The sequence below is a fragment of the Varroa destructor genome, unplaced genomic scaffold (assembly GCF_002443255.2).
Source record: "Varroa destructor unplaced genomic scaffold, Vdes_3.0 BEIS01000001.1, whole genome shotgun sequence".
NCBI classification, from domain to species: Eukaryota; Metazoa; Arthropoda; class Arachnida; order Mesostigmata; family Varroidae; genus Varroa; species Varroa destructor.
Genome location: NW_019211454.1, coordinates 68,389,662 through 68,402,965, shown reverse-complemented (window position 1 = coordinate 68,402,965; position 13,304 = coordinate 68,389,662). Strand labels below are relative to the sequence as shown.

The 13,304-nt window shown below is 42.2% G+C and overlaps 1 protein-coding gene and 1 long non-coding RNA gene across 4 annotated transcripts in view; one reads left to right on the top strand and one right to left on the bottom strand.

Annotated features, from left to right (window-relative positions):
• Positions 1-13,304, bottom strand: part of LOC111243536 (uncharacterized) — a 28,093-nt gene that overhangs the window by 10,019 nt on the left and 4,770 nt on the right. The window contains exons 2-3 of one of the 3 annotated variants that reach the window (XR_002670524.2): positions 12,940-13,215; positions 10,332-12,165 (exon numbers count right to left, since the gene is read on the bottom strand). The exons of 1 other annotated variant lie outside the window; for it this stretch is intronic. This is a non-coding gene — a long non-coding RNA (uncharacterized LOC111243536). Of the gene's footprint in view, positions 1-10,331; positions 12,166-12,939; positions 13,216-13,304 lie in introns of those variants that run through there. One more of the 3 variants, XR_015319379.1, reaches the window with a different exon arrangement.
• Positions 5,556-13,304, top strand: part of uif (sushi, von Willebrand factor type A, EGF and pentraxin domain-containing protein uif) — an 81,650-nt gene continuing 73,901 nt past the window's right edge. Inside the window, exon 1 of the mRNA XM_022789274.2 lies at positions 5,556-6,468. Within this exon, the coding sequence (XP_022645009.1) occupies positions 6,280-6,468 (189 nt within the window). The 5' untranslated portion in view covers positions 5,556-6,279. The remainder of the gene's footprint in view (positions 6,469-13,304) is intronic.

The following is a 13,304-nucleotide window of genomic DNA, read 5'->3' as shown; positions in this document are numbered from 1 at the left end:
AAGAGATGGGGATGAAAGGGGTAAGGTTTGTGACAGGAAAATAATGTTTTTCGACGGCGATAGGCTCATTCTTTGTTCTCCTCCATTTGTCTGCTTGAATATGAGTGGTAAGAACACGAATCTTGTTCACTGCAGTGGTGCAGTTAGTCCTCGGAAGGAGACGGACCCCCATATACATGAACAAAAATAGTATAATAACCGTCGTTCCTGTCGTGACACGACAGGGTCGCCTGTATCTCTCTTTATGACTTATGTAAATAAGTGCGTTGGTGCAGCTTGCTCAGTTATATATATAGCAGATGCAAATTAGAAGTTTTTTTGGTGGTCCACTAATTCTAATATGGCACATCCAGTAACTAACTACAGGAAACGATAGTATTATTATTGTTAGTATTAGCGGCAGTAGTAGTATTAGAATTTAAGTTTTTTATTCAATAAATAAATGTTTTTGTACAGCAGATTTGAGGTTGAGCAAGTAGGTTGGGGAGCTAAGGGCCTTTGCTTCTTGTCCTGTCACGTTTATTCTCCACGGCTATAATTAAAGTGTGGGTCTATCACACTCGTGTTTGCCATATTGGACCTCTTGCAAAATATTCACACTAACACGAATAAACACCAACGTATGATTAGAAATGTCGTAGACAACATGAAGTTTTTACATACGCAAAACTTGAAGTTGATTACACCTAAAATTAAGAGGGTTGATGCTTTTATATAATCAAAAACTGTTAATCTTCTTCTCATATCACACTTTAAAGTACACAACTATATAAGCTGAGTAATTGTTCTCTAAAAAAATTACTTCCTAATATTTAGAAAAAGCATCCGCTTTTACCAGGCCTAAGTATTTAGAGTGCAATTTTTTTTTCGGGCTTATATGAATAGTAGATTGGGGAGAGATAAAAGCACAATACTTTGCTTTTTAAAATAGAACCCAATTAAAAATTCAAACTAAAATCGTTACCGAATTGATCGCATTGATAGTTCCTTCAGAAAAGTAATAATAGACTTACATCATGATAATATATATATAGGCGCATTTTTTCTGCCCGTGCGTAGTCAATAGTCACAGTCTGGAGCAACAAGAACGTGTTACGAAAAGCAACATGATTTGTTTGGGTGTCGCCATCGAAGTCGAAGTGTGGCAAGTGAGGTTGACGAAGGAGCCCTGATTTTGTGAAGATGCAGAAAAGCGGCATCAAAAGCAGGTCAACGAAGCTGCTTTGGATCTTTGCACAGCGGCAACTCTTAAGCCATGTCTACCCTTTCGGTGAAAAAGATTTGAAACCATAAATAGCTCCCATCATAAATAGCTTCTAGCGGGCTCTTCTCCACATAAACATGCAAAACCATATACGTGTCTACGTGCGCGTTTTGCGATAGACATACATAGAAGCAATTTATTATAGAATCCATTAAAGAAAGTAAGCTTGATTACCGTGCGGGGTAATAAACGTTTTTTGCGCTTAACAAAAATTCTCGCTCACAACGAATTCAATTTTAGGGAACGTTAAGAGCCCACATACGTGCACGTACAAAATAAATGTGATCTTGAAAACCTGGAAAAGATTCAGTACCAGCACTCTAAAACTTGAGGTCATTAGTATAACATTTGGCGTTCTGGCGAGTCCAGTTAGATGGTGTTACAGTATGTATGTATGTATGTATTTAGAGGGGCGTACGTCGTGGCTTGTTTTCTCGTGTTGCGTATGCTACCAAGTGTATATGTATAAGCATACTGCGCGTAAGGTTACCTTTCCATCACCATCATCCACCATATTAAGTTAAATTCCAAAAAGAAAATTTGAGAATTACCACTTTCGTTAATTCATCGCAGTATGACAAAAATACTACTTCGTGGCTTCAGAGTGAACGGTTTAATCATAAGTACGGGTCGTATGTTTCGTGGTCTGTTACTTAGGCTTTCCCAACTCATGTGTTCTATGAATTCGATTCAAGAAAAGGGGTTTCGTTCTCGGATGCCATACTCTGAATTACAAGTGTAAGTAAGCCAAACAGCAGCCAGGGTAATCAGTCATATACACTATTATAATCAGTTACTATACTTATTGTACTAACGATACTATCCGTGCCCAGTTGACTAATAAAACTGGGCATAAGACATAGCGGAAAGGGTTATATGAAAATGAAAGGTAACTGAAAGTTGTGATTGGAGAATAGGGGACAATAACATATAGTATTATTATTTGAGACCAATCAGAGTGTAGGAAATCGTAATAATCCTAATCGTCATCATAATTGTTACAGACAGGGCATTTTGCCCTTGCATGGGCGTACCGCACTGAGCGTGATGAAAAAATAGGATAATCAGTAATAACTTATTGTTGCAGTTTTTTAGTTATCATTACGAAGTTTGCCTTCGTGCGACTGCTGCATGACGCGACGTTACTCTTAGTCCTATTGCTTTTAGTCAAACTAAATACCATAGGGCTTCTCACAAATTTTTTACTCGATTTTTGCCTACTCTTCCGAATAGGTGAGGAGATGTTGTCGAGCAAATACATCAACGTAAAACACAATTTCGTCACGCGTTCCTCTCGATCTGCATTGATTTTTTTCTATCCCGTTTTTATACTGACCTCGCCACCTGGTTGTACTATAGCTTTGGATATTCTAATGGTAATCTTCACAGTGTACTGTAATAGATAATCGAAAGTCAAATGATCTTTTGCTTTTCCTGATCTTTTGGTTGATTTAGTTTAGATGATGGATGGGCAAATGATTGGATATTCTCAGTAACTAATAACGGTAACGGTATTATGCGTTACATAGATATTATATGTACAATGGATTCGTTTCACCTGAAACGTCGCCATCAAGATTAAATCCGTTTTGCCAGCCAATATTATCATTATAGTTACTGATTTTATATAATATTGAACTCTGCATTCGGTTCCAATGTAAACCTATCTCGTTGAAATAATAAGAAAGGTAGATGCTGGATGGAATAAGAAAGATGATTCTGGAATCTCTGTACCAGCTTGTATATTCCACTGCACTATCTCGAATTTTCGCCTGAACTACGTTATAAAACACGCGACGCATGTATGCGTTCAAAGGAAAGTTGATTCCGTTTAGGGATCTGCTTTTCTAAGCAGTCTTTGTTCAACAAAACAACCGAGGGCGACCTTTAATTGATGGCTTACTGTCACTGTCGGCGATAAATGAAGGGGGCGCAAAAGCCGACTTGAGCGATATACAAAATTCACTTAATAACAACAATAACGTTAATCTCCGTCACCATAATGGGTTCGACTGCGTTAACGGTTTTCTTTATTTTTCAGTCTTCACGAAAATTATTGGCTTCGAAAATACCGGCTTAAGTGTTAAAAACTACGAGAAATCCTTCACACACCTTTTTGTCCCAACAGACGGATAATATACTTTGCTTTAGTTCTGGATATTCTTGTAAATTTTGCCGATTTATCGTTACTATTGATGCTTTCTCAAGCTGTCTACGTATAATGGAAACTCAGCTCGGACTAAGCTTACACCCAATGCTGGAGCAAGCTTTTTTTCTAAGCTTCCTATAAACATCATTCGTAGATCTTGAAGCTCTTATATAGGGCGAACATTATAGTCTCTATCTAGTCTTGGGCTGTACCAGTACCTTGCTTTGAATAAAGCTATTACTAACGGACTCAATTAAACAAAGCAAATTTTCTTATTTCAATAAAAGCGTCTTGTCAATTTTTTTCCATAAGGGCTGCCCAAATCTAAGGCGAACAAGTCATTTATAATAGCAGTCTTTTTATGTGTATCCCACCTTTTGCGAGAGAATGAAGTTCTGAGCGGGACGACGCGCTGTATTGCCTAACAAGATTTGTCTTTGAGCATTATGAAGGAATCCTGGTTGGCTCTTTGAATGGTAGTAACAGTTAATTTTCGAAAACAAACTGGTATTTACTACGTCTAGCTTTATCTATATGTGGGTAACAGACACTCAAACATTGACAAAGGTGACGCAAATATTAGCCGCAGTTTTGCTCTTCTGGCAAGCGACTCTTAGCATCACTGAACATTTATGCATAGCATTGCTTGTTTTGATATGAAGCAAGAGTGTCGAGGAAAAAAAGAGTGATTCGGACTCAAAATCGAAGTGTGCTGATGTTGATGGTGGTACTCGAAAGCCTCTGGCGAAAGCGGCACCTCACCGGCGTGAGCAAGCCTGACTCTGACTGCTTTTCTTCAAATGTTTTGTTTTTTGTCTCCCACTCTTTTTTTATTGGTGGAGAGTCTTCACTATTCTTTTTCAAGGATTTGTTCCCCTTCGGTAAGGTAAATGTCTTTTTTTGCCTCATATCGTTTCCGTGGTCCCTTTCTGTCTCTTGCTTTTTTCCAGTTTTTTTTTTTCACCCGCGTGAGTAAGTGGAATTGGTTGCCCTGTGCCCTGGAGACGGCCTGTCGTCTAAACGGAAAATCAGGAAATAGAAGCTTGAAGCTACGTAGCTTCACATACTTGTAAAGTCAGTTGTGTAAATATTACGGGCATGGGCATAATTCATCATTTAGTACACTTTGACTACCTAATAAGCAGATAAATGAAATTTCAAGATGCTCGTTGTTGTCGCCAGAGAAGACAGGATTTGAAATGTCTGCGAGTTTTGAATACCGTTTCGATGTGCAAGCTAAATTGTCGCTGCGTTTGATTCCGCACTAACTGAATGCTTTGGTTTGCCGAACGTTTCTGTCTGTCATTAGACGAAGATCTTTATTCTGAAGATTTTCGTTTTTTCTAGCGCATCCGCTGGCCACATCCCATCCGGGGCCAAAAATCCGCTACCGATAAGTCGTTTGACATTTCTGACCCCGATCTTCGTTTCGTCTCGTTCGGAACTCTTCCTTGGCGCATCTTCAGTATTCTGGATCTACCCGGAGTGTGTTGCGGTGCGGCGTCGGTTGTTGGCCAACTTTGAAGGATCTCCGTCAGCTGCTGGTATAATACATCGTTGCCGTTGGTGCTGTTACCACTAGTGTACTTCAATTAATATTGCTGGCAAAAGACTGCTTTTCGTATACCGCTGAACAAAGATCACAGAAAGAACATGCTGTTTTCTATAAGGCTTTTGTCGATACATAACCGCGTAGCGTTTTTGTTAAGCTTGCCGATGCTCCTCCTATCGTTTGAGCCCGACGATAACTTGATCTCTGTCCTGGGCCCGTCGGTCTGCCTGTCTGTTTGTCCATTGATATATCTGTCTGTTTGCCTGCCTGCCTGCCTGCCTGCCTGCCTGAATATGTCGTTCAACCTCGCCAACCCGACAGGAAGGACGAGCAGAGCAAAAGCGGTGAGTGTGCCGTCGCGCGTTAGATGCCGTGGGGGTCTTCGTTTCTCCTCTCGGTGACTTGACGGTGGTGGCGCACAGACCGACCGAATGACCGACCAAGCGAACGGGACGAAGTGGACGAGGCAAAGGCAGCCGTAACAGCAACAAACTTCCCATCGTCGTAGTTGTGGTCGTCCTGCTGCTGCTGCCGCCGCCGCTACTGCCGCCGCATCCGTCGCCGTAGCGGCAACGTCAACTTCAGCTCTTTAGGTCTTCGCGTCTTTAGCGTGTGGCGGAGAGGGAAAAGACGGCGGGTAAGAACTCGTTTGGCGCTCGCTCTGTGCGTGCGTATGTATGTGCGTGTGTGTCTGTGTGCATATGTGTTTAGGGTCTGTGGCTTGGCTTGGTAGCCGGCGGCGTCACAGTTCTTCGGGACCCAAGGAACAGGCGAGCCAGCACCGTACTATTACCAGTCACTGTGCTGCACTGGCTGATACTTTACCGTCGCGTTTACCAACACCGCGCTTGCTATTTTAGCAGTTGGAAGTGTCTGTTTTTTTGGCTCGGCTTGGGCTGATTTGGGGTAGTTTCCATCACTTTGTACAACATTAGCAAAAAAACAGGTCAATTTACTCGAAGAAGTACTGGAGGAGCAATAAATGTAACCGGGGCTGGTGTTCAGGAGAGGGTGGACAAGGTCTGTGATAAGACAACAAGTGAACCTGTTTCTCGAAACCATACGCAAACGAACAGGCCATCTGTGCCGTTGTGGACCCAGGACCGCGGAGCTACAGGGTGCTACGCTCCGATAGAAGTTGAGTGACTGTGCAAACAAAAGAGAGAAGTAGAACGGGCTCTATGCCCCGTGGATAGTGAGTGCCAAACAAAGGAACATGATTTTCTAGCTTGAACCAGGAATATATACATTTTATAACAAGGCTCGCCGTACTAGTTACGAGCGAGACAGTCTACCATCGTGCACGTCGGCAGGATGTCGCCGACGGCGCATGACAGTGATCAGCTACGCAGGACTACTATAAAAATGGCGATAACAACGACGACGACAATGACAAGCGCATCATCAAAAAGGGCGTTCGCGGCAGGAAGGAGTTCCTACCTGCCACCACCAAACACAATGTTGCGTATTGGAATACTCCTCGGCGTTGTCCTTGTGCAACAGGTACGTCCGTCATTTCATCATTTACTATCGAGGTTTCCTGTTTTAGCTACCGAGAGGAATCTAAAGGTTGTTGAAGACCAGCATCATCATACTGCGCCTCCCTTCTTCATATACGTAGCTATTCTGTTTGTCGACCGAAACGTACGGGAGCTGGTTGCTTCGAATGTCACGCCTGTGACGCCAGCCCAAGATGTCTAAGCAATCTTTTTTTGCCTAAAATATGGCGCAACGCCTCAAAGTATGATGACCGAGAAGCTCTAGCTGTCTAAGAAAGGGAGTGGGTGTCCATGTAGTATGCTGTTATTTCCTTACTTCTCTCTGTAAATTATCACTTGTGTGAGCATCCAGTCGGACTCGTTGTGACTACCTTTTGTCGATTAATATGCAATGCTTATTCGGTGCACTGCCGTTGTTAGTAGTGAGGTATTTTTAGAATATCCAGCTAATGAAATACTACGTAGAACATATGCGGATTATATAGTGGTCATAGGTATGTCTGTTCACCCTTGCTTCATAGGATAAGAGCAGTTAAAAGATAAAAAGAGACGACATGTATCGTATGTCCACATACTAGTACAGAAATCAGTCCTCGAAAGGATCCGATACCTAGTATTTCCAATTTTTTCCGAATGATTTCAAACTTCTCGATAGGAACCGTTGCGCCTCTTAAAAGCATCGTGGGTTTAAACGGCTCTTTTCTAAGGCTGTCTAAGCGATCTCTTCAGTAATGTCAGATTCGCTGAGATTGAACCATTACATTCTAGTGTAGGTAAATGTGTCTCATCCAGTCATCGTAATCGATTATCATCCATCCACCTGCCCTCCCCTTTGTATCTACGTAACTCATTCGCTCTACACCAACGGCAACCGGTTTAGACAATGTTCAAGAAGGCTTACGCTACGTGGATGCTACGTTTTGTTGGCGTTCGCTGTCTCAATATGTAGTAGCGTGTATGTGTGCCCCGTGGCCTATTCGTTATTTATTGAGTGTTGCCTCTTCTTCCCTCATCCACCGTTATTGTATTAGTTCAGACTCATTATCGTCATCCAGCTACAGCTGCTGTTTTTGTTGTTGATGGGATAGCTGTGCCTCCTACTGTAAGGGTAAGAAATGTATATGAATGTCTGAGGTATAGAAGAGTCGGTCAAGCACCGTCAATAAAGCACCACCACGCACTGGGGCAAATGTCAGATGAGGGTAAAGACGACAGGCAGACGTCAGTTACGTTGCCCGCAGCCAAGGGACGCTACGAGCGCTTTGCGAATTGCCAACAAGGATTACCCAACCAACACATCCGATCATTCAGGTTGATTACGATGCTCGCCCGAGGAGCAACGCCACCAGCGACTAACAACAGTTCCTACTTATGCCCCTTCTATCAGAGACTACTACTACATAGACTTACATATCTAACGGCGACAGCTGTTCGGTCCTCGTTGAATGACCTGTTACGGACGTCGTATTTGTTTTTATTGTCAGAGTCTTCCTTTTTTCATGTTTACATAAAATGTTTACGTGTGCTATCGCTGCGGCGAGGATGTCTGTGGTACGACACACAAACGCATAGACAATTAACTTGGCAAACATGCATCCTGGACAGCTGTTGAGCGTATAAACGATCCTATTACTGGATCTCTATCAATCGAATTACTGTGACGCGTAGTAATGTGCGACGGCAAAAATAACAGAAATTTCTGCTGCGGTAATAGATGTCAGTTAGAAATGATGTTGCTTAAGCACGTCGTTGCTGAGAAAGGTTTTTCTTCTTTGCCGAATCACTCACAGTAGGTTTATATCGCTAGGCATATATAGCTAGTAACGAATTACAGGTAACAAAACATTTCTAGAATGTTTAACACTTCTAGAGTGTTAAATGTAGCTATTCCAACAAGCATACGCAGAAAGGGATCGGTATGTTCCCGCATGCTTGACGATAGCGGCTTACCCCCGATCGACTAGCCAACGATGTATATCGCAACACAGTAGCAGGCAGAAATTCTAGCGAGGACGCGCTTACCACAAAATACACTGCACCATATTAAGCATATCAGATACAATTCCCAATAACGATCTCTGGATTGGCCTAATTAAAACTAGAGTAGGATAGGACTCCTGTCCGTTTAAGTCTAACAAAGAAACACGTTCCTCCTTTAGTCGTCTTATCAACTGCACGGAATGGCCCGTCTAGTTACAATAACGTCCAATGCAGCGATGTAAAAGGGTGACGAGGCCGACAACGTGAATGGGTTCTCTTACTATGAGATAAAGAAAACCAAAAGGACAGATTGCCCCAAAATGAAAGACGGCAAATTACGACGCACGAAAAAGAAGTTTCTTGTAAAATCGATTCTTTGCGTTTTTCTTTTTCCTTGAAATGGTTTACTGTCGCCGGCGCCGTCTCTCTGTTGGGCAACTTTCGCAGTGTGAAGTGCCGATGGCGACCTATAGTTTAAAAAGTTTCATTCGGCTAAGAAAAAAAGAAAATGAGAGTCGTCTGAATGAGCGAAGCAAAGTAGATTGACATTCTAACTAATGGCAACCACCAGGGGCAACGTACCACTGACAATTGCAAGGAAAGTTAAATTTTCTTTTCATTTATTGAAAATGACCATTTTGATTTTAATGCATAGGCATCGTGTCTCTGAGGCAAACGAAAGTTAAGAAGGGTGAAGGGTGAAGAGCCTTGTTCTTGTCGAAATACGTAAGATAAGGTGTGGGCATATCACAAACGAAGTGTGGCAAACAGAGATTGTTTTGGCAATTGTACGAGGGTCAATAGATGGAAGGGGAGTCGATGATAATCAACACGAAAAGTATACAGGATTGTGGTCTATTTCCGCTTAATGAATTTTTATGGCCATTGTCGCTATGTATATTATCCCGCGACTATTAAACTCAACATCCTTTGATAATATAAATTGATGTTGATTAACTCCGAGCCGAAACGGCACAATATTGCTACACAGTTCCTTTAGTCGCTATTTATCTTCAGCTTCAACACAGAGATAACGTGTACGATCTTCGTTACGAAGTGGTAAATCAATTCCCAACTCACTTCTGATGAAGTTTTTTAGCTGGGCTTAAAAGCTCTCCATGCATAAATCTATATAAATGAAAGAAAACGCTAAAAAAGTAGTTACTTTTTTAGCGTTTTCTTTCATTTGCCTCGTTCTTTCCCACAGATGCACGTTATAGTTTCATGCATATATCTGGTGCTCCCCGCCATTGGTGTTCTTCTTGGTGCCACGCTATCTCAGACGCGGATTTCTTTGTCTTTTCCGTTGGCAACGCATCGTGCGACTAACTATGTTAATGTATCTGATTGTCGCTTGCTCGCTACCGTCGATCCTCGGGCCACAAATGCGCCAAAAAAGTTGTACATGGTACGCGAAAGGATCTATTCTACACTATTTGTTGTATCTATATTCAAAAATCGAAGCCACGAGTATCGCTTGCAGCTGCCTGGTTATTTCCGTCTGTAGACGATCAATGTTTTGCTGCCATTGTGAATTTCCGTTCGGCTGAATGCTCATAACGGGCCGTCCTATACGCCGAAATCTATATGGCATCCGCTTTTGGTTCGGGCGCTGTTTCCACCGCAGCTGTGGGTATAAGTGTGTCGCAAAACAAAGGTAGAAATGCATCTTTTCAACGGAGTTGAAACTTGTTCTGCGCTGTCCGCTTGTTTAGGAGAAAGAAGTTCTACTATTTCCACTTTCGACTGCCGCATGATCTAGTCAGATTTCGACTAGCCACACATACGATGCTGAAGCTGTTAAGGGTGAGAGTTGTTCCAGCAGTTGTGGGAGTCCTTCCTCTTGCATGTGTGCACTGTCTTAAGAACGTGTTCTATATTCTGAAACATGCAATTGAACTGACTGTTATTAGCACCAGCACCACCCGTCGTGAACGGCCCGACGCAAAGAAAACCCACTTTTCACGTTTAGCATAGTGCTATCCAGCGCTTTTTGTCGAAAGAAAATTCAACGATAACACCCACATACCGGCCAGACCCTTTAACGATTCCCCTATTTATACAATAACGTCAAACCACACTGGCACGGTGCTGTAGAAACGATTGAATCTGACCAGAGACGGCGTGCATACTTTGATGCATCACATCTCTGGTATAAATTTTCGTACACGTTCCCTCTACCATGCAGCTAGTTCTGTTACACTAGACTAGTCACCTTCAGCCAAGCCGGCTGGGTTTTTATGTAACGATGTACGTATTATTGAAACCGTGTTTATGTCAGACAAGGGAACTCGGCCCATATCGATAAATGTGTCTATGGACAAAAGGCGAGCTGTTTAAATATGCTGTAATATAGCTTTCGGTCAATGAGTATTTAACACCCAACTGCTTGCTCATTGCTTGAAGTGACAGCTGAACAAAGAATATAAGCTCCATGCGCCGACGGATCCCTGTACTACGTCTACACGTATACGTGTTCGTGCGTGAGTCATGTCGTACCTCATTCATAAACTATAATCTTTGTATGTGTTTCCTTTATATTAAACTGACGAGTTACATAGCCGTCAAAGAAATGACCTAACGCTCGTTTCACTCTGCTTACAATCACAGCAATGACGGCTTGCCTCCAAAAGCCTGCTACTGGTGCTACCAAGAGAAGTATTTATGAACTTCACTTGAGAACGATTTTATGCCAACGCCGAGCGCTATCATAGGATAAGATTCTACTATAGAAGTGAAGCAGGAGCATTTCCTTGAGCTCGCAACATAATCTCTTATTCAAAGTCCATAGTGAAGTGATCCTGTTTTTGGAATTCACTAACATCTGAAGACTTCTGGATGATATTCCAAATGACTTTCCTACACGTCGATGACCCGTTGGTTTAAATTCTAGTTTATTTATCCGTCCATTCATCGAGCTGATCTATGCAGCGTAAGTATGCTTCTGTTCGTCGGCCATTCGGCGATGACCGCCACCTTGACAGCCGCTGATGCTGTTTCTATTGCCAGTTGTTGACGGTCAGTCCACCACGAACCGCACGAATCGCAAGGGTCATAGTGCAGCAACAGGAGCTAGCGTAATTCTCTTCTTCTATAGCTGACGACGCTCGGCGCTTGCCGACCCTTCAGGAGTCGTCATTTAAGGCGCCATTGTTTGCTCATTATAATCTATCTGTCTGTATATACCGTCTAGATATATATAGCCTTCTTCTGATTCAAACCAAGTTAACTTTGAAGCTATAGATATCAATCTATGCATACCCGTGCGAATATACTATTATGCACTCTATGATTTGAAGTGTCGTACGTAGCGTTCTGTCACCGTCTAAGAGTCGCAACCTATGTCTAAATAGCATGTTTATTTTGTCAGGCCACGACACACTGTTGGGCTAGGTGAAGAAAACATTGAGACTTATTTCTTATGAGACTTATTATTATTTATATATAGTCTCGGCCTAAAAGTTTGCTCAAATAATGTCTCAACTGCTGTATCATCGGTGGGCCATATGATCCTACGAACTCATTTTGATGTCCACGAATGTAAGCGTTGGCGAAATAATAAACCTTCCTTCATATGTACATAGCTAGAGCAGCAGCTGCCAGCTCGCTGTGCAGGCAGATCCTGTCTAGTCGTCAGCTGTATGAAGCATGACGCTTGCTTGCGTCATCGAGGTGATGATTCGAGGTGAGGCAAATAATGCGTGTGAGGCTTATGGACGAACTGAGAAACCAGAGAAAAAAACAAGATGCAGAGCAGATAATAACCTCCGAAATCTAAAGAGTTTCACCGTATATGTACACCGTACAAAACATGCAATCAGCGTTTCGGATCGGTCATCGCATGTCTACCATTGTTGTGCCAATGATCTCTTCGTGTACACTTAAAGCAAGTTTAAGTTACACGTCAATTAATATGGCGAATAATATCGCAATCTAATCAGCTTATAGTTTCAGAACACAATAAACACGTAACAATACCGTATGCTTCAATGTAGGAAGTTCAGTGCCTGCTGAAATTTCGCCTAAAATCAGCGTTTCTAATTTTAGCTCAGCGGATCAATTTATAGGGCTAAACCGACGAATTTTCGTTTACAAACTCAATATTCACTAATCAGATTGCCCTTCAGCTGTTTATGTTTAGATAAATGCTAACTTGTGCTGCTACGGCCGTTGATTTATATCTCATTTAAAGAAGATCACTTGGGCATGCTTCAAGCATAATATTTCTCTCAACGGAACGCCTCTAAAAGACATTTCGCTGGCTAACCATGTTGTCTCAAAGATAACTACCTTATTTCATTATCCACAACAGTTCATTCATAGTCTACATTACGTTTCAAGTTATATTCGTCATTGCGTTAACTTACTGTGAACTTATTTGCGGAAAATTACTTTCCTAGACAACTAACTAGAGAGCCTATCTCGATAAACTATTAGAACGTACGAAATCGCTCACTAGAGAACAAAAGACACCGTGACAAGTGATAGGACGTACCTCCCAACAGTAGCCGGTAGTCGTGGGCAATTTTCGAAGGCTAAATACTAGGCAATATAGTTGACGCTTGTTGGATGTTGGATGTGCCTTCCGCGAGATGTCGTTTTACGTTCTTGCGATCATGCGGCCATTGAAAACCTTCTACCATTAGGCTTGGCATGTTGACATCTGTCCAGACATCAGATAGGCCAGCTCAGCTGCCAAACTACTCAGTAGTCGACAGAACAATAGTTGAAATATCGGCGTTTTTCTTTATTTTGAGAGCAACCACTGCACCTTTAAAAATGCAATTATCCGAATAGTAGTCGGAAACGTAAGATTCGACCGTGTAATTAATAGCTAGCTAGCTAGCTCATTTTTACCGA